The sequence below is a fragment of the Cygnus olor genome, chromosome 16 (genome assembly GCF_009769625.2).
Source record: "Cygnus olor isolate bCygOlo1 chromosome 16, bCygOlo1.pri.v2, whole genome shotgun sequence".
Lineage (NCBI taxonomy): Eukaryota > Metazoa > Chordata > Aves > Anseriformes > Anatidae > Cygnus > Cygnus olor.
This window is the reverse complement of record NC_049184.1, coordinates 7,474,517-7,502,397: the sequence shown is the minus strand read 5'-3', so window position 1 is coordinate 7,502,397 and position 27,881 is coordinate 7,474,517. Positions and strand designations below refer to the sequence as shown.

The following is a 27,881-nucleotide window of genomic DNA, read 5'->3' as shown; positions in this document are numbered from 1 at the left end:
ATTCCAAATACAATCTTGAACTTTTATTCCTCCCAGCTGGTAAGCAGTTGATTAAAAAACCCCAGTAACAAAACCAGACCGAAAATAAATCTTGCTTTGAGAAACATGTCCGCTTGCATGTCCAACTTACAAGCAGAACGACAATTTTACATTTCAACAATGAATATGCAAATAACTGATGAGGCGTTTGCATCAGTCATGACAGCAAATTCCTGTATGTGTAATCATGGCAAACACAACGAACGCTGTCTGTTTAGATGTATGCAAATGGAGCAAATGAACTATGCCATGTAGAAAAAGTGAAATACTGATTAATTTGAAACAGCGTAAGAGGAAGAATTATACTACCAAGACAACTTAATGGACACTGTTTGGCACTTCCCAACTGAGGATGATTTCATAATGTCCAATACTAAGCCTTCTGTACCTGGATTTTATTTTTATAAACTCTCCTTCCCCATGTACACATTTAGTTCATCAAACTAACGATGTGGAAAATGCTGCTTCTGCTTCAACCAGAATTCAGAAATTCCACTAGTGAATTCTGGAGCGTTAGGGGCACTTCATGAATTTGGTAAAACAAAAGCTGCTGCTCTCTAAGATTTGAAGCCACTGTGCTAACACAGCAACAACCAACTACAGACAAACTGCAACTGGCTTTAAGTAAAGGAAAAAAAAAGTTAAAACTACAATTTCAAATGCAGTTCTGTACAATCGTATAATCCCCCACCCCCGCAAGTCATGCCATAATCAGTACTGTAATGGATTAGACACCTCAGAATAGTTTAAAAAAATAAAACCATAAAATTGAAACCAAGAAATTTTTAAATGACAAAAATACCAGTTTTAATAGGTGCTTCCTTAAGTGTGCAGCATCTGCTTTTTGTCAAGGTACTTATCTTCTCTGGTTTCATAATGTGCAAATCCCATAAGTTATAGATTTATTCCAGCCAACTTCCCTTACTAGTGCTGAAACAAATTCACAGTATAAACTGTCAAGACTCTCCATGTGAATGAGTGTGTGTATATATATACATCTATATATTTAAAAAAGTGCAACTCATCCTATTTTGCAGAGTCATACAGTGGCTTTGTACTTCACACATACACAGCAGATTTCATAATAGGAAGAAGACCTCGCATTAAACATAATGACATAGTAATGTCATTATTTCATAGCAGATGTTTCTGCTTTTTAAGAGGCTGTGTGGAGTCTGCTATGCTATAGGATCTGGAAAGTTCTTTATTCAGCCCAGTGTCTGACACTTCAGGGGTTCAGTCACTGACTAGCGATATCTAAATACGCAGAACAAGATATGTCCCAAATCGGAAAGTTCATTATTAATTTTCCAGCTATTGTGCAGTCAGACTCTTGATACTTAAATCCACTTTTTGAAGATCAAATGATAAACTCATTGCACTCCTTCCCTGGTCTGCTATAGCAGCTCTTGCTCATCATCTTCAGATCCTGAGGGTCCTTGTCGTACTTCTTCATACCATTTGTTTGTGAGGGTTTTCATCTGTATGCGCCCATGATGCAAGTCCTAAGGCACAAGAAACCCAGAACAGTTGTTATTGAGCTACAACACTACTTGTGTGTCTGAGAGAGCGAAAGAGAAAGCCTAGTTTAGCACATTCCTCAGGAAATAATCTGTTTGTGGTCTCTAAGTGTACAAAGCTGTTCTGTTTCCTACCAGAACACATCAAGTGCTCAATCAATTAGTAATTATTTCCAGGGGTGATATTTTTGAGCGATTTTTTTTTACCTGTTTTTTCTAGACAGTTCTGCTTTGTGGATTTTAACAGTCAGAGTCATCTAGATGGCCTTTCTTCGAATCTTACTCCCCTCTATGTGTTCCCAGGGACAGGGGAAAGCTTGTGGCTTGCTTTGGTGATTCACATACTTATTTTTCTAGCCTTTGGTTGCCATCTGGATGGCTGCCTGCGTTTTTGGCTACCAACTACAAATCAGATGCTTGCCCTAGTTTCTTGATTCATTTCTGGTTTTACTAAAAACAAACAAAAAAGCCCCCTCTGGCTCTTGCAGGAAAGTGCTGAAAGCATTCTTTTGAAAATAAAGGTACAAAATAAGAAAAATTGTATGTTTGAGCAGGCTAGGAAGATGGCACACTGTACAGAAAATGTTTAATTGCACAGCAAAAATACTTAATTCTACGGCAAATTAGAAAAAAAGTGATATGGCCAAGATATCTCAGGTTTCTAAGACCTGGAGTGAAAATGGCACAGTATTTACACCTCTCAGAGCCACTCAGTGTTAAATTACTTGTTCAGGTCAGGTGCCACTTTGCATTTACAGCTCCACAGTCTTCACCTCCCAGTGAAGGAGTCTGGAAAAAAAACCACGAAGGCTGCAACCCTTATTCATAGTTCCAAGAGAAAAGCTGCACTCTGCAGAAAAATCACAGCTCAAGAATTCATAGGACCATATACAGTAAGGGGCAGCAACTTTGTGTGATAGCACTTTAAAAGCTCTGCACAGGTGGCAGTAGTTTTTCCTAGAATCAGTAGTAATTGCTGATACTCTTCATGGTAATCTGCAAGCTTAAAGGCAAGTTCAATAAATCCATGCAGCTTTTTAACTTTAATTGTGGTAGTCCTCAGGGGTGCTCACTTAATCCAACCGGCAATTTTACAGTGCAGCTTTTCATTACAGCTGTTCTGCATATGCACAAGGAAGATATTACATGGCTCTCTTTTCCTAGTGTAGAAGTTGCATGGCTGCACTTGAGTCTTGAATGGTGCAGAGTGAAATGACAACCAACTCTACCACGGAGTTTCTTTTCTTCAAGAAAACAAGAGAGACTTACTTCTTGTGTGAGTCGTCTGGTGAAGAAAGGATTCAAATACTTAGCATCAAGCCACATAAACCCTTTGAGGTCCTGGCGTTTTATGTACTGGGCTTCATATTCCTCCTCTGTGAGCTCTGACAAATGTTCGGATTCTATGGTATTTCCCTAGAAATATCACAAATTGCAATAACCTGAGAAATATTGCAGTTCTTTCCTCCAGCTTGCTTTATCCCCTCCCTACTCTGCTCTGTTCCTTCTCACAACCAATTCCCATGCCGGAACAAAATGGAAATTACCACCTCAGCCTACCAGGACTTATGGCTGTATGAATCTGTCCAGCTGTTGACTCCCAGAGTCACTTGGCTTCCCTTTTCATGCTGAAAGGTGAAAGGCTTCAAATATTCCATAATTTTGTACTATTGCTACGGACAGATTCCTCTTGTGAGCTGAATGATGAGTTTATATAGCAAGCAACACTTTAATGTCAACATCTCACTGAAAACAAGCCCTGTTTCAGAACACGCCATACCCCTGAGCTCTTTCTATAGACATCTACCTTTGTAAACAGAATAAACTAATTCTGAAGGCTGCAAACTTTCTTAAAGCCTTACGCCAAGAGAAGCTGTTCTTCAGACCCCACAGAATAATACCCTGTGTGTATCAATTTGATGGTTTGGGACAAAACAGGAAAATGCTCCCAGGATACTTTATATACTCCTCCCTTTAGCAGATGAGTTTTGAGCCTGGCTGTTAGTTTTCTTCAATGCTTCTGTTTAGCCAGAAATGACTTTAAAATAAAACCCAGTCGCAGAGGTGCTGTTGTTACCACTTTCTCATGGCCTTTGCTGTGACTTTTTCAAAATAATTTCCATCTGCCTTTTATGATTAATTTATGACTCATAATACCCTAGCTACTTTCTGTCTGTATATGACAGAATCTATCCTGTCTCATCTGTCTTATGCTTTAAGGTTACTTTAATTTGTATGGATCAATTTATAATTAGATTGAGTTAAGATAAATTACTTTCAGGTCTTTGTCCAGTTATTTGTGTAAACACTAACCAAGCTCTGTTTTTGGGATATTTTAAAATGATACTGCTTGGCTTTTTCATACCATACTTCCATTACTTCCATCTTACTTTTCAGTAAATAGTAAAATACTAGTTTTTTCTTTGAAAATGAAAAAAAAATCCTCTGAATAAGACAACAACAACAAACCATCTTCTCTGTCTTGCTAAGGTTAATGTCCTTCTTGTTCCTCTTGCGTGCTTTGGAGTCCTCAATATCAATCAGTCTGATGAGGGGCATGGTTCCTCCTCCCAGCAGCAAAATTGTGAACAGCACAATGATGATTGTTGTTGTCCCAATGAGCTGTCGCTTCTCGATTGGTTCCAAGCCCAAATGAAGGCTGAGGGCATAGGGAATTGCACCACGTAGACCTTCAGAGAGAAGAGTAAATCGATGAAGAGTGAATCAGCACCATTGTTAGTCCTTAGCACCCCGATAACTCAACAGGAATCCTCCATCTTTAAAAGATTTTTACAATCCTATGCCACACCCATTTATCTATCATTTGGTTACCATCCTAAAATGAATAAGAGGCCTTCAGGTATTGTTTTTCAGACTGAAGCAGTTAGGTTTTTAGGAAAGTAGATTCTTGCAGAAAAGTTTTATTTGGAATCTATGCTGCCCGGTCCCCTAGCACAAAGGGGAAAGAACATATCTATTGCACTTGGGTTTGAGAACGGTGCAAACATTAAGTTTTCCACAGATGGAAAACCAGTTCATCTCAGAGTAGCCCACAAAGTGAAAGAGATTAAACATTCTTTTCCAGTCCTCCATACTTTCAGCTTTCACTTACCACTAAACCACATGATGAACATCATTTTGGGGGTGATTTTATGATCACGGAAAAAGTTGAGTAGGTACGAAAGTGGAAAAATATTCACTGCTCTACCAAACAGAACAAGTACCTGAAAAACAAAAATCAAAGCAAAAGACTGACTGATGTGTTACAGTCACCCAGGCCTGAATTGCATTGCATTTAGCTTGTACCAGCTAAGGTGAATAAACTCTTATCACCCACAAGTCTTATAAACAGGTGTGTTGCTAAACCAGCATAAAAATATCTCTCAGCATCAGCCGATGTGGAATTTAACATTTAAACGTTTTGCATTAACTGAAATTAAACCAGACTTGTCACTGACAGAGACCAGACACTACTTTACTTATAATAAATAAATGAAACCCAGGAGGCATTCCAGAGAGACCAAGAATTACTTTGGGTAAAAGTTTTCCTCAGTTCAGCTCCTTTAATCATTCCCTTGGCACAGCAGCTAAGAGGCTAAGATATTTCTATTGTCTCCCCATGGACCAGTTCCTCAGAGAAAAAGGCCAGAAGCCGAACAAATGGCATGTAATTCAGTTCCTCAACACTTGCCCGGGTATGGTTATAAAATACACAAAACATCCAAGCAACATTGTGAGGGGAAAAAAAAAGTACCATTGCTTTAATGACAGACAATCAATGAATACAATGAAAACTCTAACTCAGAAAAGCCGCTTTTCACAAGAGCATTGCTTTGTAAGCTCCACCACAAACAGACCTTACAAAGGTAAATATCCTAGAATTAGTCAGCAGGATCCTTGAAGGACTGTGCTGTTTACTTTTATGAATCACCCTAAAATTATTCAATTTGCATTATGGCTGTGAGGGCAATGCTACAGAGAAGGAAGTTTCACACCTTAGATATATATTAGATAAGGAAGTTAGGTATGTATGTGCAATGCAGCAAAGAGCAGTTCCCCACGCTGATATCATAATCTCCAACCTGTAGAGAACAATTCTTCCTTTTAGCCATGGACTAAAATGTACTAGTATGCCTTGAGGCACGTGACGGGAAATGGATTCCCATTTTCCTCTTTTCACTCTGCAAAGAGAATGTACTGTTCATGTTTCACTTAATTATAACAGCAAAAGATGTAGGGAAATGCCATGTGAAACATAATCCAAAGTATTACTACAAAAAAAACACTGAAAGAAAGAAAGAAAAAGAATTAAGAATGAAGTGAAAGAGTGAACAGACATTAGAGAAGTTTTGAGTAAGGGCTACTTCTAAAGAAGGCAAGCTCAGAGTGAAAATGTGATGTGTGGACTAAATTGGTTTAATATAAACAAACTGCAAATATCTATGACAGTAAGACACAAAAGCTGTAGTCCTGGAGTGACAAAATGTAGCTGAGTTTATATTAGTTTGCATTGCCGTTTCTACAAACTGCCCACTCACACAAATTCTTCATATGAAGCTAAAGGTACGTAACTCAGGATTGTTTTCCAGGGAAATGAATTCTGGAATAAACTGGCATTTATAATAATCTTGAAATCTTTTGAGATTTATTTTAATAAATCTAGCAGGGTTCAAAACAAGTAGGGTTCTTTTCCTTCTTAGTAAAAATCTGGTACGCTGAGGTTCCAAAATAACAGTTAACCGGAATTCCTTAAAGGCGGCTGATGCATACATACACCACAGCGCTAAGAACAAAACTAATAATTTCATGCTATTAGTGAGAATTAACTTTGTGCAATATATAAAAATATAAAGATATTTTTATAAAAACCTATAAAACCCAACAAATTGTCTAAAATATTGTAAGTGCAAGGGTTTATTTTTCCCCACAAGTACCATAAAAAAGTACCTAAACAAGTTTGAAAAAAGTAAATACTTACTATGCACCAGATGACAAAGGATGTTTCAAACTTGTGAGGAAAACTAAAAATTGACAGGCCAAGAAATGCAAAAACACACGTTTCTGAAAAAGAGAAATCACATTTGAAATAAAGAATTCTGTAAAACCTTCTCTATTCCTATTACAAGTTATTACATATGGTACATAAAATTTATATTTATTTCCTGACCTTTGAATGCTCAAAATAAGCATGAATGCCATTATGCAAAAAAGCCAGATACTCACTGTTGGTGGACTGCACTTTAGTCTGTGTGTAGCAGGCTTTTTTCAGCTGTAAATTACTAATAATTATGAGCTAGCAAAACCTTGTGCTAAAAATTTTTCTTTATTCTAAAGACTGAGGAATTTTTTTACTTTAAGAATAAAGGACAAGCTGTAGAACACAAGCTTAAAGGAGCAATCACTAACAACTTCTGCAGCTTTAAATCAGATTCTCTATAAAACTGAGATGTCAGACACAGTCTCATATATCGCATGTTGAGCACTATTATAAAGTGTCCAATGTATAAATACTTTCAGTTCTTATAAACTGTAGGAGTTCACAACTTTCGCTGTAATAAAATACTGCATTGTATGATCTACCAACCTTTGTATATTCTAGTAACCTCTAGAAGTGATGGTTGGAACTCTGAAATAGTACCGCCAACACGCAATGACTACTTCCATCCGAACATTTTACTTCCAAAGTACCAACTTCTTAGCATTGCAGAATCTCACAGTGAGGCTATTTCCTAAGTCTACTGTTCTAGTAGGTGTCCTAGCAAGGTAGATCTCTTATCATAGAGGCTGTTACAAACAGGAAGGTTTTAAACAGACAGTAGCGATAACTGAGTTATTGCAGCATAATGCATTATTGCTCATGCTTTGGATACTGGCTACTTTCATTTGCATAGCCAAAACTTGCTGTAAATGTGTAGGAAATTATCAGTAGCTTAAATTAACTCTTTTGGTGACTTGAGTGAATGCATGGTTTTTAGCATTCGTAATAGATTAAGACAAAACCTGATGAGCTACTGGTGCTCAGGTAGTGAGTGGTTAAGTCTGCAGCAATGTCACTCCCTGACCATGTTCCAAATGCATCTTTCTGCAAACAATATAGAACATGTTCATGACATCCCCTAAAAAACAGGGAATATAATACCGCATCAAGTCATTTCTTCAAAAGTTTTCCTTTGATAAACCAACGGAAAGGCTGCAGGACACTGTGCTGCCTGTATGACCGCTTCCAAAACCAACTTTTCAATCTGGGAAGCTATTGTTTTTGCAAGCAGCTTTTTATATCCAAAATAATTTACAGAAAAATACTGCTAAGAACCCATCTCCTGTGACTAAAAGTGGACCAGAGCAGTCAGAGATCTCTACTTGGTTATCAATCTTGTTGCAAATCTTAGCAGGAGCCTGCAGGATGGGAGAAGAAGAAGATTTACTGTATGTTTTATCCAGGATGGCAGGAAAGGTGACTTTTGACTGCCTCCCAGCCTGCACTATTAGGAAGTCTCTTAAAGGAATGTACCACTGACATATGAATATCTGGAGGAGAATTCACATCTCTCCTGCTCCCATTGGAATCATAATTTCATGAAAATCAATTTTTAAACTGTATTAGTCATATACCAAAGGTAGCACCTACCACACATGAAAGCAACAGTTCTCAGTGTCTGCTGCATTAATATCTGTGTAACCGGGGAGAGGTTATGGTGTGTATAGTGGGACATGACGATGCCAGAGAAGAGGATTGCCATGATACCTGTAGAGAAAATGCAGCAGTCAACAGAAGAATAGTTTGCATGCTGAAAATACTGTTTGTATTTACACCCCATATTAACGCAAAAGCTTGTGAAGCAATGACCGGGGTTTCCATTGCCACTGCTGTTCATGCTGTTTTCATTACACTGGTCATATTAAATGCTAGGAGGTTCAATATAGGTCAGCTGCAACCTAGAATAAATCCCTGTTACGTCATGCTTTCCCATAAAAGTAAGGGAAATAATAAACTGATTCTTGACTGCTTTTCCTGCCTTTCACTCTCCTTAACACATAGACAGATGAGATCAAAAAGTAATAAAAACAATTTGAGAGTAGTGGGGCAAGAGAACTGTATGATTTAGCTCTCCCAGAAACGTGTGTCATTCTTTCCTACATGCTCATCAGCCAATCAATCGCTCCTCCAGAAGCAGAATGAGACCAACAGGGCATGGGTGTGAATCCACTCCCGTAAGGTGTACCAAATGATAAAAATTAAGGAAGACTGCCTACCTACAATTTGCTATCAATCTGAGAACGAGAAAGCTAGCGAGGCTTGAGAATTCAGAGCAAAAATAACCTTTGTGGGATGACAGAGCCCACTGTGTAGGGCCTGTAAGGAACGCTACTGTGCAGAATGTGCCTTGTCTCCAGCATACAGGTCACTACACCAGCTACTACAGGTGATTTCAGAAATTAACAATAGCCACTTAATTTACCATTATAGAGTTCAATTCCCCTAATGACATGCACAGCTTGGATGGAGGTACAGCAGCTGATATCATAGGCCAGAACAGATGTCTCAGATTTCACTGTATTCTTGCATCTTTGGGATTTTTCCATCTACCTTGCTTAACAGCTCTTGGTTATTTATGGGAAAGAAGAATCTGAAATTCAACCTATATCTCTAACTGCTCAAGACATATCACAGAAGCTGTCAGTTGTTCACTGTTCATAGGGAGCTAGATATCTTAAAGGAAGTTTTAAGCATTTCCACAGCTGCTGCATAGACTTACACCGGAGAAGGATGTCATTTGAGATGATGGCTAGGACTGTGGAAGAATTTAGTAGCACGCTTCAAGAATGACTACTGTACTCCTTGTGACAAAACTGACCAAAATTGACAACATAACCCAGAAGAAATCAGTTGTAACATGGTGGCTTTCTATGATGGAGTTACAGCATTGGTGGATATGGGAAGAGCAACTGACATCATCTACCTTACATTCTTATCATATACACCAAGATCTTAATGAAATTAAAAATAGAACAATACCAAAAAAAAAAAAGAACCAAGCAGATTCCCTAGATGTACGAATTAAACTAACTGCTGCATCTCTTTCCACTTTCCTTTGAGAAAGCGACAGGAAGCTGATTGCCTTCAAAAACCACTTAAATCAGCAGAGGTCAGGGATGTTGGGTATCCAGGTATCCAGCAGAACTGGATCCTGGTCTTTGTACTCGATTCTGCAGGACGATGGAAAAAGTTCACCTGCAAGCCTCTTCTCCTGGCCCTCGGAAGAACTGCTACCTGGTGTCCAGAGATACATAAAATATTCATTGGTCTCAGCTAACTTCACTGAAGGACGTGCAAAAAAACAGCTACTGGGTAGTAGGACAGCCATTATCTAAGTTAGCTAACACAGCTAAGCTCTACAGCATGCAGCTGAAATCCTACCTCTGTGTTAGGCAGAGGTAACTGGGAGAATACTGTTTGCATTGGCTAGCTAATGCTTATGAAAACTGTGATCATCTTTTCTATACCTTTATAACATTTAGTAGAGAATAAGTGTTCCCCTAAAGTAAGGCAAGGTCAAAAGTAAGAGCACAGGTTAAATGAGAAAACATGTAAAACAAAAACAGGGGTCCTCTTAGACACACAAAAATACCTACTCAAATTTATCAAAGAAACTTGCACATACTCATTTTGCTACTCACCTGAGAGCGAGATACCTTCTGCAAGTCCGTAAGGAAGGTAAGCAAAGATAATCATCATCCCAAACTCTAGGGAGGGTGTCTTCCTTAAATCAATGTGCTTTAGCACGTACACACGAAAACGTTATGGAAAAGGTAAGTCAAAAAAATCCAAAGAAAAAATTAAATTGTTACCATTCCGTTACAAAACGATGATTATGCTTAATCTTAATCAGTACATACTTACTGGATAGCTAATAAAGTCTACAAATTGTCCCATGACTCAAGTGTAGAAAGATTAGTAATTTCTTACGAGGAGTGTTTCTTATAGAACCTACCACTGGTAGAACCCTGTCAGAATGGACAGACTTAGAGACAGAAAAGTTCTGCTGATGTACCTACACAACACTGACAACAGCATGCTAAATTGTTTGTATCTACAAGGGCCATCTCCCTACACACTCAGTCTTCGAAATTTCTTCTCCAAAACTACTGTAAATAAGCCACAACAAATTGTTAAATAGTAAAGGCTTTCCTAAAAACAGGAGAGAGTTATGACACAGCAAAGTAAAAATAAAACAGTTTTCAGTTCTCTTTTAACAAAAATAATGTATTTTTGTCTTAAATATTTAAGATACTTAAAACTTACTTCACATTTGTAAGTCAAAAGTGTGGGCATTTGTCAAGGGCTGCAAATTCAGCTTTGCATCTCATGCGTGGTTCTGCAGCACAGCTGCTAAATACTAGAAGTAGATTTTGCCTCAGATTTTGTTTAGTTATTTGCCACACTAAGCATGCAAATAAACTTTTCTGGTCAGTCACTAGACTTCTAGTTACTTTCAAATGGATGTGACAGATCTGCAGTAATATTAACAGTGAGGAGACATGTTCATTTATTCCTTGAATCACATCCTTGTCTCAACTTTGAACTTACCATCTCTGATAAAATTCAGAGGATAAAAGGCCCGTGACATGGAAGTTCACATTCCTCCTGAGTCAGGAAACAGCAACAACCTTCAGTCATACTAATGCTGGAAACTATTAAGAAATTTCCTTTGCTACACTGAAATTTTGCATGTTTGGGGGAAATCTAACTCTGGGGCACAAATAACTGTAACTGGGCAACTAAGCAGCTTTTCTCTTGGTATCATTTAGGTATCAGTCAAAGAAACGTTAAACATCTGTCTCCCTCTTTTATTGTGATGTATGGAATAATTTTAAAGTTCATGGAATCAGGCTAATGAACCAAAAGAGAAAACATGTCAGTATTTAATCAATCTGTTCCTGTTATTTACAAACAAAATACTTAACGGTATGTCCCAGATGACATGAATAACTGTTGCATGAGCCTAGAACAGAAAAGCTACCTATGGTGAATTCAATGTTAACATTAAAGCAAGCTCTCAACAAAGGTACCTGACTTAAACATCCTTCCTTATCTCAGCAGAGAAGCTTCTGGGTTGTTTAGCAACCAATGCATGCAAGTGGAAAAGGCAAAATATAACTCCACGTAAAAACAAATAGAACAGTATCTGCATTCAGCTGGCTGAATACACAGGGGCAGATGAGGTGGTCTGACTCAAAAGCCCTTGGGAAAAGGAGCTTTTTTTTCCTTTAAATTAACTGTTTTACATATGTAGAAAATGAGCCATGTATTTGTAAAAACGGATCAGTATTGAAATGGAATTAATGCATTCTGAATTTACAAAACAATTACCATATTTTATAACACTCCAGTGCACATAATATAAGCTACTATACAGCATTTCAGACCTTAATTATGTTCATAAAAATTTGATGCAACTTTTTCATATACACCCATGCACACTAATACAAAAACAAAATAAGCATGAGAAAATCCTCAGCCAACAAAATGATCTCTGTTAAGAAACATCCCCTAAGGAATGCTGAAGAATATGGGAGAGGAAATACTGTTAGAGTGTTGAAGTTCACCAATTTCTATCTGTGTATCACCAAAATTAAAAAAGGATATTAATGCAGAAATAAGGCCGGTAAGTGTGCCAAGTGCTGCAGAGCCAAAGAACATCTTAAGAAAGTATCCCAGTGCCTGTAGAAAGGTTTGCCATCCACTTACATCTGACATATTTTCTCTTGTCAAACCTTCCGCAGTGCTGGATAAATAAAAAATAATAATAAAAAAAGAAACAGTTACGAATTCTAAGCCTGGATCCAAAAAAGACAGACAGCTTTTGAGAACAACAACAAAAAAGACTTGTATTTCTTTGTTGCTAGTACTTTTAAAAGGCTTTTACTGTGATATATATATAACAAGAGGAATGTCAAAAGATGTTAAATCAAGTCTTAGTGTAATCCCCAAAGGGAAACCTAATTCTGCCAAAAATCTGGAAATCCAGCATTGGTCTTCTGAAGCTTCTCAGAGTGGTGTAAATAGGCTATGATAATGCCCAATATTACAAAACAATTTTCAAACTTTGAAAGGAAAACACATTTTGCTGTGGTAAAAACTCTGGGCATGAAAGAGAAAAGTCAGATCACGTGATCCTCAGACAAAAACAAATGAACAAGGACACGTCTCATCAAATATTTAGGTGTGAATGAGAGACAAGAAGGTCACTGGAGAAAAACAAAGACGTTCTTAAGAGGAAAGAGAATAAATCTCTTTGCATTTCAGGAATATCTTTCACAGAATTCCATGCAAAAAGGTATGGATTCTAACTAATTTTCTATTTGAATACTCTTAGTCTTCACGGTCTTCCATAAAGGGACCATGACTGTATTAAAAAGCTATTAGGTTACAGGAAAATTACTCTAACTTCTCTACCTTCTTAGCTGATCTACTACTTGTATGCATGCACAGTGATATCTATTGATTTTAGCAATAATATGAAAATACGGCTATATATCTCTATTTTTTACTCTTTCAGCCACAAAGAACTATCATGGATAAATGATAAAGATATTGGATGCTCTCGTTCCTTGTGATAGCCCCAAAATAAGTTCCTATTGCATAGATGTTAATGTATCCCCCACAGACTGAAATGTGATTCCAGGTATAAGCCAATGATACAGGAGATACAGCTGCAAAATTGGCAAGATAAATATTTTTGTGCAAGCCTGAAAGGATGCATGTTGGTTTGCTGTTGCCAGGATCCTAAGATGGAAAGAGATCTGATAAACTTGCAGACTTACATAACAACCGGGGGTCAATTTGATGAGGCACTGAGGGAGCTGCAAAAAGACAACCATTTAATGTCTCCTGCCTACGCAGTTTATGCTCTGAATTGCTTTTAATAGTACAAAATTCAGCATTGTACCAGAAATACATGATTTGTTCCAAAAGCAGATTGAAGAATTCCTGTATATCTGAACAACCAATCAACAGAAAAAAGTGTGGCTGCTGTTTCCCTACACGTATTGTTCAAATGCACTTACTTGGTCAAGACGATAGAGACTGCATCATTGAGAATGCTTTCTCCAAAAACCAACATGTTAAGTACAGGATCCACATTGAGGGCATTGAAAATGGCAATAGTAGCCACAGGGTCAACCGCAGATATTAAAGAGCCGAATGCAAAACTGGGAGAACACAAAACAAAAAAAAGAGAACTAGATGAAAGAAAAATATGTACCTATTAAACTTATATTAAAAACTAGTAACAAAGATGTTATGTCTTACAGTGTTTATACATAGTAAAAGGTTATGCTCTCTTCCCATTAACAAGAACTTGAAGTGACAAAAGGGATGGTTTTGTTTTTCAAAGAGAAAAGTTGTTGTGTAGCTGGAAGAGAAGTTTGAGAAATACATAGCTCCCAGCTCTCAGCAACAGTACCGATGTCTCACTCCAACTAAGTAAGAAAAAAACAAACAATTTTACAGATACTGCCTAAACCATGTGTCATATATGTGTAGTGTTACCTGTTTAGGAGCACTAAAAAGCAACATCTAAAAGGAACAGCTAAAATTTCATTACTTTGGAATCCAAAGATGGACAATACAGAGGCAATGAGACTGCTCAGCTGTGTAAAATCAAATACTGTAACAAATAAGGAAGATTTTTGCTGTTCATGCATGTTTTACTTGTTATGTTTCCTGCTTGCCACTTGACTTATTTATGGATTTTAACAGAAAACTGCTGTATTTTGCTACACAATGAACAAGCAAACAAAATCCAAAAATAATGCAGAAATGAACTCTGGGCTGGTGTCCTCCTAAGAACCTGATTAGATTCTTTGCCAAGTTCTTGAGAAATCTACATTACTGATACTGAAAAGCTCGTTATGTCTTTTAAGACTCTATTTGGACGAGGAAGCCATGCCTTTTTCATATATATTAATCATGTCAACTAATCAAAGTTTACATATTTTAACTTAAAAGGTTGTTTAAAGAAAACAAACATCAGTGTATTTCCTGGCTGGCAAAACAACTGAGCACAGGATACTATTTGGAAATAAGAGCATCGTAATAGGGTTTAGAAGCATTAGATCAATTTCTTGGTGTAATACACAATATTGAATCTAAGCAATCCAAAGAGTAACCAGAAAAGCTTGCCAACTACAGGGCATTTCCCATATACAGTGTTATCTTGATGAGTGCTCCATTTCATGTACTACTCCATTTCCCCAAGAGCTTACCTGTCTGTCATGTTGAGTTTATAAATTACATCAGCCTGAAATAGGCAAAACATAAACGAATCACAATCAATCGTATTTTGCTGCTATTTTTACAAATAAAAGCATTAATCAAATCTTAAGCTCATTATCATGAAAAAACACACAATAATATCAGAAATTATAATAATAAAAAACATAGTAATGATGTTACCCAACCTAACATTACCCTGCTACAATTCTGGTCACCCCAAAGCAGGAAAGACCAGACCAGACTGGAACAGATACAAGTAAGTAAAGTAACCAAGGCAGTCAAAGGAATGGAAATGTGAGAGGCAAAGACAAAAAGCATCAACTGTTTGGCCTAACAGAATGAAGTCTCAAAGACGACGTAATCATCTACGTCTATGTATTGGGTTAACTGATCTAAGAGGAAACACCAAAGCAGAGAAGTGAAAGAAAGCTGTCAACTGAAGGACAAGTAAATTTAACACTGGAAATAAGAAGATGGCTCTTACAGAAGGCAGGTTTTGGAACAATCTTCCAGTGGGAAGATCAAGTAAGCAAAAGAAAATAAAACTCAGCTCAAGTCTTAATTGCTTTTAACATGAAGCATGTAAGGGATTATATTACGTTGCCTCTGAGGAAGCATGATAGCAAAGAACTGGACTTTGTGACCCAGGAATTCACTTTCACTATGTTTGTCTGTTCTTGAAAAATGGACTTTCAAAGAGCAAGCGGCATAAATGTAAGTGCTTCAAAGCAGTTATTCTTACCTGGCCCAGGAAATAAATTCCTCCACCTACAATGAAAGCTGATATTGCTGTGCCAAATACAGAAAATAGCGTGATGGAGCCTATGTTCTGAAAAAAATTGCCCTGGAACACAATAACACATTAAGTAAATCAGTGAAAATGGACAGAGGGAAAAGTCATGGTTCAGGTTTACATCTAAATTAAATTCTGATTCACAGCTGTGTTCCAGAAATAATAAGGCTTCATTAGTTTTATTCCAGGTATCTTAGGGCATATATCCACACAATCTGTCTGAGGAGCTTGCTCTCTTGAGGACAACAGCAAAACCCTATGATATCCAGGTCGGGATGTCAGTTTGGTACTATAACAACAAACCAATCCTCAGATGAGCAATTTAATTTTCAGAAGCACTTGGACCAACCTGATGAAACTGTAAATGAATCCATCTGTTGTAGAAAGGGCATGTGAAAAAGACTTGTAAACAACCCAACTGCTAGTCCATTTCTTTAGGTTGCAATTTTGAATAGAAAAGTCTTCAGCGATGGTACCACTCACAGTATTACTGTCTCCCACTGCTCTCTCTCTCTTCCGTGGTACAGTTTAAACAGAAAGGCAGCACACAGGGTGGATGAGAACTGCTTCTGCCAGAACTAGCACTGTGAGAAATGTCCATGGAAACAGCCTCTCAGGCAAACAGTGAAAACCCTTGCAATCTTTTTCGCCCTTCCCCTTCTTTACATAAGGAGCAACCCCACCTTTCCCACTTCTGTTCCTACTCCTTCCCATTTTGCCTCCTTCACATCAACCCTTGTAGGGCTCCAATGAGGTAAGAAACCTCTTCAACCACGGAAAATGACGTCTGTGCTGCACCTACCACCTTGCCAACATTCAGTTAACAATAACAAACTAAATTCCTTGCGTTCTGGGTTGAAGGAGCTTATTATTTTTGCACTCTCAGTTGCCTGAGAATGAATATGGTGTAATTTAGTGCAATTATTCTAGATTTCACTACAATAACTTAAAGCAGAATCTACTCCAAACAAAACCTCAGCATTTAAAATGAGTGTCTGACATTGGCTAACCTTATGCAATGAATATCCAGATTCAAATATAATAGGTGGAAGCAAAAGCAGAAAAAACATATTTGGGCGAAACATTTCTTCTTCCTGCAAAACAAAAATGAAGCATAATTTGAAGGATATCATGATTATTGAAATAACACTGAACCTTCCCAAAGGAAATTATTAAAAAATAACAATGAAAAAAATGGAAGTATCACATTTCATTTAAAAAGCTACATCTGATTGAAAACCTATACATTTTAATGTATTTCAACTGAGCAGAAAGAAAGTCTTCCTTTAGGAAAATAACTGCCAAGAAATACTAAGCCTCAAGCTAGGATTAAAATTCACTACTCAGATCAAGATTTTTCACTTTAGTAATATAAATCCTGTTTAAAACTGGCAATTCAATTCACTGTGATTTCAATCAGTTCACTGATCTAATCTGAATAAACTGTTTGATCCTATTAAACAAAATCACAATTTAAATACTGCATTAATTATTATTGCAGGAATAACGAAGAGTCCATTGCTTTGATTATGTGGATAAACTGCAGGAGGCAAAACCCTTGCTTCACTGTAGACTTCACCTCTTGGGGACACTTCTACCAGGATTCTCCCTCCCTGGCAAAGTCTCTGTAGCTCCATGAAGAAACACATAAGATCTCATGGCATCACACATTCAGGTTGGAAGGGACCTCTGGAGGTCTCTGATCCAAGCCCCTACTTTAAGCAAGGCCAACTCAGAGCAACTTAGGTTGCCCCAGGCTTTATCTAGCCAAGTGTTGAATATTGTTGTGGATGGAGATTCCCACAACCTCTCTAGTCACACGTGTTTGGTTATCATCTCTGTTAACATTTACTTCCTTGCATAATGTAAATCACGGAGTTCCAGGACAAGGACATCCTTCTGCACAGCAGCTTTGCTTACATTTTCTGCTGGAAGTAAAGCTCAAATCACATTTGCGTTGTCTCAGTGTGAGAAATCCTGCTGCTTCAAGCACACTGGTGTTGGCAGTCTTTCCCTAAGAAGCTCTGGAGTACCAAGAAACATGCCATGCTGAATGGATTGCTCTGTGAAGTGTCTGTTCTCAACCTCATAATATGTTACAGTTTTAAGTATGTGCAAATAAAATAAGTAAATAACTTAATTTTTAGCACAGCTATTCTGGAGAGGTGCTCCTTTCTTCCTCTGTGAAACCTACATTAGCATCTCCAGGTAAAACATGTAACTTTACAGTGTATCAAAACACTTTTTTAAACACCTACAAAATTAACTCTAAAAAGAAGAAAAGGCCTAAATCTAGCCAAAAACTATATAAGAGAAATAATTGAATTGCTGTACTTTTAACTGTAACTGGTCCCACAGTGCAAGATGCATAGTACCCTCTTTTTGGGGATAAATATTGTGTAGAAAATGAATAGCAGGATCATGACATCAAATATTTGGTGTTATTATTACTAAAAAATAAATAAAATATTTGGCATAGAGTATAAAATACTAAATTATTGGAAATTACCTCTAAAGAAACCAATATTACCAAGTCTTATTTCAAACATTTAGAGCTTGTTCTGTAATTAAAAATTAATTGCTTCAAATATACCTTCCAGTTGGCCAGCTTTTGAGCCTCTATGATTTTTATAAAAGCTCCCATAAGGATACCTAGGAGACAATGAGATAATATTATTAAAAATTCACAAAACACACCACTGTTTCCATTAACTGTTATAGACTGTCAGTCAACAAAGTTTTAAAAGTATAAACAAGGCAAAACATAAAGCAGCAGGTCTTTCATTCCTAAATTCCTAAAAAACGTTGGGGTCTGATATAAGATAGCTTCTGATATGTTACATAATTACATAGCTTCCGTACACAAGAGATTGTTGCTTAGGATATCTAAATAGTCAGCACGCATATTGACAGTACCCTGTTCGCTGTTCCTAAAGGTAAGTGGTTTAACTACTCAGAAAGGCTTTTCATCTAAAATGCATTCAAATGAAATTTGTCCTGTCCTCCTAAAGAATCAGGAAGCTGTTAGTTAGATAACTCTGCAACAGCACCAAACAGCCATGTCATTTCAATGCTATTTGCAGCATTAACACAGCTTAAGTGAAATCAAAGACTTCTCCACAGAGGTGAATTTTGTCTCAATGAAATCATAGCACTTACTGGCAACAGAGTAGACAACAAATTCTGATCAGGGCGGGGATACTGTCACAACTATTTCCCAAATGGATTACATGGATTTTAAGTCATGCAGAAATACTAATATAGGTACAAAAGAATTTTATCAAGGGTGCTGCAAACTCATTGGTTAGAGATTTTTGTGCTCTTTCCTCCCACACATTTTCAAACGGATAAGTCAGAAGACTCCAAATTAACAAGATTTTGTTTGGAGGTTTAGATAATTCTTAGCCTGTCATTACTTGCATCCAAGGAGTTAAGAGGAATTTGTCTTTGGTCAGATTCCAGATCTGTGTTTCTGTATATTTCTTTTTATTATTCATAGAATGAAGGCTTAATAATCAAACGCTGAGATGCAGGAGTGAAATACACTGAATAAAAGGTAAGAAGTGGCTAAGAAGTGTTAAGTGTGCTTTCCTGTAACCCATGTGTTTTTCATTCCCTCATACCATAGCTATCAAAAGAGTCTTACAAATAGCATCACATGGATTACTGCTGATGGATGTGTCATACACAGAAAGCCATGAGGCTTAAGCCTTCTTTCATACAAAAATATGTGAAGGCATTGGTTCCAGAGGATAGAAATACTTGTTCCATTAAATGCTTTGTATGGAAAGGAAGAGCAAAACGTTAATGAAGGAACATCAAAGGTCTGGTGTCCTTTGAAGGAGGGTAGAATGCAGATACAGCCACTCATGCCAGATAAACACAGGTTTCAGTACTAACAGTCAGGCTTTCTATTCTGGGATGGAAACGATGTCAGAAGTCAAGTCAGAAGTCACGATGTAGAAGTCAAACTATAACGTTTCTGATTTTTGCAGAGTAGCAACACTGTCTTCAACTGGCACAGACAGCACTTGTATCACTTAACAAGTTTATGTGGAAAAAAAACACAAACAAACCAACAACCAGACCCTATACATCTGAGGACACAGACTCCAAGAAGTGCCCTTCCCAAGAAACTTTCAGTATTTTATGAATTAGCATTGATAAACCTTGCATAAAACTGTGTTTTGAGGGGATTTAACGGAAATGAGAATCCCTTAAATCACTTCTGCAGAAGTGAAAGGGCTCCAGCACAACTGTGAGAAATGGGACCACTGGGAGAAGGCAAAACCGGTCTGCAGGCTCTGGGCTGGGCATCGGTATCCTGTGAGCTCATGATGCTCAAGTAAATGGCCAGTCCCAATCTGTTTTGGAAGAAGAGCTAATCATAAGCTGATCCTAACAACAGTGTCACAAAAAGAGAAGATTCTTTCATGATATCAAAAAGTTAAATGACCAGCAATGTAAGTGCAAGGCAAGAGCAGAGGTTAAGGGAAAAGGATAAGCCGGAACTACACAACTTACATCTTTCTGTAAGACAGGCTAGTTCTGGCTGCCTGTTATGCACACCTGTACTATTAAACTAAGATTACACTAAGCAAAGTCATGGAAGAGGGCTGCACAAAATAACGCATCACCACGATGGCTTAAGAGCAGCAGAATGAAACTTTGATGATGGTTTGTACAACCTGTCCCACACATCTTTACAAATTACTCCTCTGTTATCACTAGATGGATGAAAGCAGCCTTCTTTCAGATGGTTCCATCTATTACATCAGCAAGATCAGCTCAGTGTTTTTGTCACGGGGCTAATTGGAAAGTTAAGTCCATAAAAGTTAACCTCATTCCTTAGATAACATTACACAAAGTTTCTTAGTACAAACAACTTCAGGAACAAATCTGAGAGAAAAAAATTTCTGGCAATTATTTTTACCAACAAAATTCCAGTACCTTTTAAGGATGAAGATCAAAATCTACCCTTAGAGAATGCACTCCTGCCCTGTTCACCAGGAGACTAATATGCACTAGAAATGGTAAAACAATCTTCTGAGCAGCTTAGACAATGGCAGGATAAACAGTTGTGAAAACCTTACTTATCTGCTCAGCTGCCATATTTATTAGTCCTCAGTAACTGCCCGAGAACATTTGTTTAATTTACAAGTTAAAATAGGACACACCTCACTTCTGGCACTGCTAGCAAAACTGGATACTTGAAACTCAAACTGTGCTCTTGCAGCTGTGTAGATCATTACCAGTAACAGAGGTTCACCGACCAGCAATTAGCTGGCGATTCCAATGATTATACAGATGCCATGGCCTGTCAGCAGAGCTCACAGTAGTTTAAATATGACTGAGTCAATAAACTAAATAAATAAGGCTTAAGTGACACCGGACATCTGTTAGCCTGGTTGCTACTGGGTATAACATTCTCCTGACTTAGAGGGATTGCATTTGCTGGTATCATCTAGTCTGCTTTGGGAGGCAGCCTACAGCTACGCAATGGTTTGCACACTGAAAACTGAACTGTGCGAGTTTCTTATGCGGCTTCTGTGTGAAAACACAAATGACGCACTGATACTCCTTACTGATCTTGAGTAATAGTGACAGCCATAGCAGGAAAACTCAGCAGTTTCATGAACAGGCTTTTGTTGGCAGTGACGGGAGCACAGAACGTACCAGCACAGCTAAAATCCCTGCCCTGCTGCTGAGATGCCAAGAACAAGAAACGGAAAGAGAAGAATGTCTGTGCCTCTGCTGCTCCCTGCAACCCTCAGCAGGAGCAGTGACACAAACGTGCCTAACACCTCAGTGCTGCCCAGTAGTTGGCCTGCGGCAGAATAATGGCAATGATAGCATAGAAAATGCAAAACTACGCCAGCAAGAGCAAGCAATATACTGCTGCACTTTAAATGGGGGAATTCTGTACAAAGACAAAAGATAGCGAAGAGAGTAAAGTCCTTCTGAAACCTTTCAAGACGCTGGCAGATATACCAAACAAATCATCTCACCCGTCAATGGCAATGTGTAAGAAGGAGAGGAAAGAGAAGTGTGTTAATAGGGAATCAAGACGTGGTTTCCATGAGGATGAAGAAGTCAGGATGATCTACAGCAGCTCCGATCTTTCCATGTAGATAGAAGCCTAACCACACAAGAAGTCTGATGGGTGAGGGGTGCTGCTACTATAAAGATGAGGTGTGCATGCAATACACAGGAAATCCACACCATCACCATGACAGATTTCTTAGAGGTCTCTCTGTTTTTCAGCTGCACAGAAATGTCAAAATTCAAATATGACCTTGTAAGACAATCTCTCTTTGAATTTCAACACCTTCTACTATGCTGGTAACGTGATGTGGCACGCATCAAATAGAGACAACTAAAAATTCAGGGTGTTACGCCTTGGGGAAAATATGTTTTTCTTCTAAGTAACAGCTCTAAGATTTTCTCAATCTAGCACCAGAAAGATGCCAGAAGATTCCTGTTTCCCAGAAAGTGCGGGGTACTGACAAGGACCAGAAAGCTTATTTCCTCCCATTGTGAAATGGTGTGAAAACACAGTGAAGAGGTATGACAGAAGAAGGTACCAGAAATTGCAGCAGGCAAAGCCCAGGAGAAAGACAAAAATCTACCCGCCCAACAAGCATCACATTCCTCCACGCTGTGTTAGGATTACCGTTAAGCATCTTTCTCTTTGTGCTGTAGTTTTAGAATGGCTGTCAGTGAAAGTGTCACTCCTAGTAGAAGCAAAAATATCACACAGATGCTGGCAAGCAAGTTTCAGAGACAGGTGGAAAACTGTCTCCCGGGGTTAGTTAAACCAAGTTCTCTAAACATTGTTAGACATTACGTACAGAAAATAATAAATGTATTTGGCCTGATTTCCTTCTCATTTACACATTTATAAATCAGAGGCAACAGCACACAAATAAGTAAAACTACCATAACGTAAAACTGTAGGCTTAGGAATACTCCGGATTTGGTTCAAATTAGGTAAGGATGGGATTATCATTAAGAGTGGCGTTCTTTTACCTCAGGTCATAGGAATAGCTCTTGTCATGGTATTACAGGGAAAGTTAGGTATCTAGCACAGGGATAACTAAGTATCTGAAAGTCCGGGGCAAGTTTTCAAGATACAATTATATCCACAGCTTGACTAAATCCAAGTCTGGATTCAAGAACAGAGGTTTGTTGCCAAAGTACCCAGGTAGCAACATCCCCACAGTGCCCACGTGTCATTTTGCTGGGCCACTCTCTGTACATATGCTTATTTCTTGAACTTTTTCATCAATTTAATTCTTTGAATTAGTTGTTTTGTTCACTGCATCCACTTTGCCACATCTTTCTAGTGATAGCTAACACACAAAAGCACAGAATTTCACGCACAGACTACTGAGTCCCTGAATTAACACAAATCTGATATAAAAAAGCCATGGTTACTCACCTAAAGAAACAACAGCTACACTCTCTGGTAAAAAATGAAGTCGGTATTTTATCAGTAAATGCACCAATATGATGCAGATAGCTGTGAAGGAAAAAAATAGTAGAAAACTTAGAAGTATTGGCAGAGAATAAAATACGCTTTTAAGTAGTATTTCTAAAATGCATGCAGGAAATCTTTTCCTAATGATTTAGTAGAATACCACTAATGAAAATAACCAAATTTTAGGCTCCTAATTCTCAACGAAAGACTTAAATTAATCTACAAATGACAGAAAATAACTAAGGCAAATTTTAGCACTTAAAATTATCTTCTAAAAATACTAATATTACTGCCTTTAGAGGCTGATTCGGCTTACAAGAAAATTTTCTCTGAACACTAGCTGTGAAAAATGACAGTCATACAGAACACACTGTTTTAATGCCTTTTTTTTTTTAACATTTCCATATTTTTGAAGTAAAACCTGTAAGTACACATACACATAGCCTCAATTAAAATTTCAGCGCTACACTCTTTCACACCTGACTCTCTTTGAGGAGATGGGCTTTACGTAAATGGATAATCACAGAACCAGAAAAGTTTACACTGGAAGGGATCTCTTGATGTCATCTAGTCCAACCTCCTACTCAAAGCAGGGATAACTTCAAAGTCAAAGAAGTTGTTCATGGCCTTATCCAGTCAAGTTTGGAAATCTTCAAAAGCGAAGCTATCACCACCCCTCCAAAACCTAGTTCCAGTAGCAGTCTCATGGCTGCTTCCTTCTTGTTTTGGGAACCTGACAAGAGTCTACTACTCATGTTTAGTGTTGCTATGAGGCTGCAGGATGGATAACTGCTTAAATATCCTGACTCGCATAAACCTGGATTATTAAATTCCTACCAGTTTTTATTTGAACATTCTGCATGTTGGAACTGCAATTCTTCTCCCATGTTAATCTAGCTCAACAAAGAGTTAGACAAAGAAACAACATCTGGCTTGCATTTCTGCAACACATGCATTTCACTCTATTCACTACAGAATCTTTCAGCAGCGGCCTAGGATATAAACTATTACTGCTCGCATTTTGTCAGAAAGCAACTGAAGCTCAAGCAGGGTCAACAGCGTTTCATAGGTGGAATCAAACTGTGGCTTGCTAAATGCAGCAGAGCCTCTTTCAAACTGTGCAGTTTACAAACCTAGCCGTAACTGCAGTGACCTAGCTTCTGTGAACCGCTCTTAGTGATTCGGTTTAACCGCCCCTTCTAGTTAACAACAACAACAAAAGAACTCTGCAGCTGGTTCAGAACACTGCTTTTAATTGACAGTCTGAAAGGTGCGACATGTTCCACAAGAAGCTCAGAGCACTGGCGTGGCTTGCTGGCTCACACCACCTATGAACTACTGGCGTCTCCGTCATGATCTGCATTCACTGCACAGCATCTCAAAGTACAAAGCTCATAAATGTCACTTTTCTTTGTCCTCCTCTCCTGCGCTAGGGAATTGGAATCACACTGATGCCTGCATTCTCCCCCTTGTTATCTCATACGCCCTGCTCACATACAAGCGTAGCATTTTATTTATGTGCATAGGAATGGATGGGCTTACAAACTGAGCAAGGTCTCAAGAAATACACCATAATATTTGCTCTGTCACTGGAATACAAATTGTTCGTGGCCAAAACCGTGGGTGCTGAGTGACAAGCAGGGACAGCTCCATTCAGGAAGACCGGCAGGACTCATTTCCCTACATTTACTCCACTTCCACACCACCAATCTTTACAATATCGATCCATAAGTTTTCAAACACTGGTGTTTACAGAACAATACTTTAATGCAGACTGAAACTGCTTACTTTAGATGCTGTACTAGGAACTGCAGCAGTTCAGGAGCTAACAAGCAACTCAGACGTTTGACTACCAGCTGCCAAACTGTTGGAGCAGTAACCTCATCACGTATCCCAAGCAGTTTTTGTACGCTTGTCCACCAGTACTATTGAGTTTTGTATCAATTTCCTGTCCGTTAAGCACGAATAATACGCGTCCAAAGACATTTAGGATTACTGTGTTTGAAGCATTCCATACTGCTACTGCCTGGGACAGATCCATAAAGTATCTGTACCCTACAGATTTCCAGCAAACTCCAATGCAAGCACAAATACGCTTTCCATTTAGCAGATCTAAGTGCCAGCTTCTTTCTACTTTTCACTTTGCTTTGACGATAAAATAAAAAGCAACCGTGGCCTAAGAAGTGACTCCCACCACCAGAAATACTGTGCGGCAGCCCAGTAGATTCCTTAGCTGCTTGTCACCTACTCCTTGTGTAAGACTGCCCAGTTTGTATTTGGCAGCACGTCATCTCCTCCAGGCACTCGCGCGTATCAGGAGTAAAACAATCAGGATCCCATGGATGCAGCAGCAGACAGGTATGACTTTTTGGCTCAATGGGCTATTGCAAACGAAGTAGCGTTTGAACAGATGAAAGAGCCGTGGGAAATTTGGGATTGGAAACTAACTCACAGTACTTCAGGGACTTTACATCTGGGGCTTGAATTTGACACAGGCAGCTCAGGACAGATGTGCTTCTGAGTCTGTCCCAGTTTAGAACATTTTAAAGGCCATTTTACAGCACCTACCATCCAGATTTAAGAGTATTGTAGGCACATTCATGTTTGTCCTTACTACACTCTTAAATGAGATTACTGTGAATGGCAATAACTACAAACAGTAAGCTTTTATACCAGTTTTACTTTGTTCATGGAACTCCTCTGTCCTGAGGGTGATGCTTTCAAGACGCATTAAGCTATCGTACTGGCATAAACAGGCTGGAACACAGTCAAAAAATCATAGCTCTGTTCTTAATGTTCTTCTGACCTTTTAAAATCCACGAGACGCATATTCAGAAATTTTACTTTAGTCTTACAAGTTTTCTGAACTACTGCATTTCGCTTTGGTCTTTCGTTTCTGTTCAAATTCTACTATGCCACTGACCACCGGGAAAACATCAGCCCTCTTTGAAGACAAATTGGTACTGTAGAAATAAGTAATTTTTTTTCTCTTTTTAAATCCAAATGATTTGCAGAAGTTTCTGCACTGCTGTCAACTCCGTAGCTATTATTTCCTCCATTTGCTGCAGGAGTGACTACTTAGAAGACTGGCTGACCTGTCTGGCAGAGAAAAGGTTCTCTCAGCATAGCTTGCTGTGGAGAAACCAAGCACACACGCGCACAAAAGAAAACAGACAAGCAATCCTCTGCGAAAGTTTTGTTATTGTTACAGTTTTGACTACAGCATTGCTCTAAGTAGATGGTAGGAGACAGCTATATTCTACTAAAGGAACGATGACAGCCTAGACTGCAGAAAATTGGGTGTGCATCTGCCATTCAAAATGCCTGTGTACGTGTAACAACGTTAACGTAACTATGGCAATCTGCATGTAGCTCTTGCACTGGTAAGAATGTTAGAAACCTGACAGACAAATAGATACTGTACTTTAGTACTTGGGCAGGTAAATCCAACCCTCTGATACCGCCCTATATAACAAAGTTCCTTGAGTGATGTCTGGAAGTGCTAGAACCAATCAAAATTGAAATCTATCCAGTATGCTCTCCTCAGAGAGAGATCCAAGCACCGCAGGGCATTCTGACAACATCTCTCTCATACATGCACACATGCCATGTGCTTGATTAGGAACGTGAAGCCAATTAAACATGTTGTTTGCACTTTGAGATCAATGTGAAAAGGTCTGCAATGGGCCTCAGTTTCCATGGGTCTGGGGGAGGTCAGGTAATTAATTCTGTGTGCGCACACTCAGCTATTCTAAACCCTTATGCCTGTACAATACTCCACAGACAGAAAACCAGAGAAGACATAAAACAGCATGATTCTGAAAGTCAGCCCACATCCTCACATGCAGAGTATGCTTAAGAGCGATTAAGAGACTTTCAGTTCATCATTCACCTAATACAAGAAGACTAAAAAAAATTGTCATGCCACTAGATTGCTCCTCTTGCTGTGCTTGGACTCCAGTCTGAACTGGAAGGATAGGTTTAGCAGGTGTAGGTACCACCAGCTTGGTGGTAGCAGCCAGCGTGGTGCGGAGGGTGGCATTGATGGCTTCATGGGTGACATTTGCAAACCTGTCAGGACGATACAACATGTGGTTACACCAGCCGGGAGCAGCACGATAAAGAATTAGCCAAGAAACCCCACACCACACCGATTTGTGCCAACGACCAGCACATCCCGGCTGCTTCCAGAAGCGCTCTCTGACCCCGGACAAACAGCGGAGCTTCGGATTCACTGAGGTTTTTATTGCCCAGTGTCTTCGTGTGGTGCTGGCACCAAACACCCTGCACTGCAGCCGGGGGGGGGGGGGAAGGGCGGGGGGCAGCGAGAGCCTGACGCAGCGACACCCAGCCTGACAGCGTCCCGGGCCCACGGCCACCGGGGGCCGCTCAGCGACCACCCTCGGCCACTCAGGGCCACCCAAGGGCCCGGCCTCCCCCCGGGCTGCTCCTCGCAGCTCCTCACACCGCCCCGCAGCCCCCCGCCGCAGAGCCCAGCCCCGAGGCCCGGCAGCCGCCCGGGCTGCCCCAAGGGCCCGAGCCGGGCGCGGGGAGGCTCCCGCTGAGGGGAACGGCCCCCGCCCCCCCGCGGGCCGCCGCCGCCGCACTCACTCCGCCATCTTGCCGCCCGCCGGCTCAAAGCGCGTCACTTCCGGGAGCGGCGTGGCCGCTCTAGCCGGAGCCTCCGCCGACTCTATGGTGGGAAAAGAGAGGGGGCTGCGGGGTGGGAGGGTGCGCATGCGTGTAGGAGCGGGGAGGGAGGGGGCGTTG

General features: G+C 39.3%; 1 protein-coding gene across 1 annotated transcript; it reads right to left on the bottom strand.

The window, feature by feature from the left end:
* Positions 1–27,876, bottom strand: SLC9A8 (solute carrier family 9 member A8). Its single transcript, XM_040575824.1, has 16 exons — positions 27,723–27,876; positions 27,004–27,182; positions 23,073–23,153; positions 18,225–18,283; positions 16,642–16,725; positions 15,581–15,682; positions 14,829–14,863; positions 13,629–13,772; positions 12,208–12,346; positions 10,239–10,344; positions 8,188–8,304; positions 6,538–6,620; positions 4,672–4,783; positions 4,029–4,249; positions 2,829–2,975; positions 1–1,544 (listed from the first exon to the last, which is right to left on the bottom strand). The coding sequence occupies exons 1-16, from the start codon at positions 27,848–27,850 to the stop codon at positions 1,437–1,439; spliced, it is 1,845 nt and encodes a 614-aa protein (XP_040431758.1). The 5' UTR covers positions 27,851–27,876; the 3' UTR covers positions 1–1,436.
* Positions 27,877–27,881: the final 5 nt, after the last annotated feature.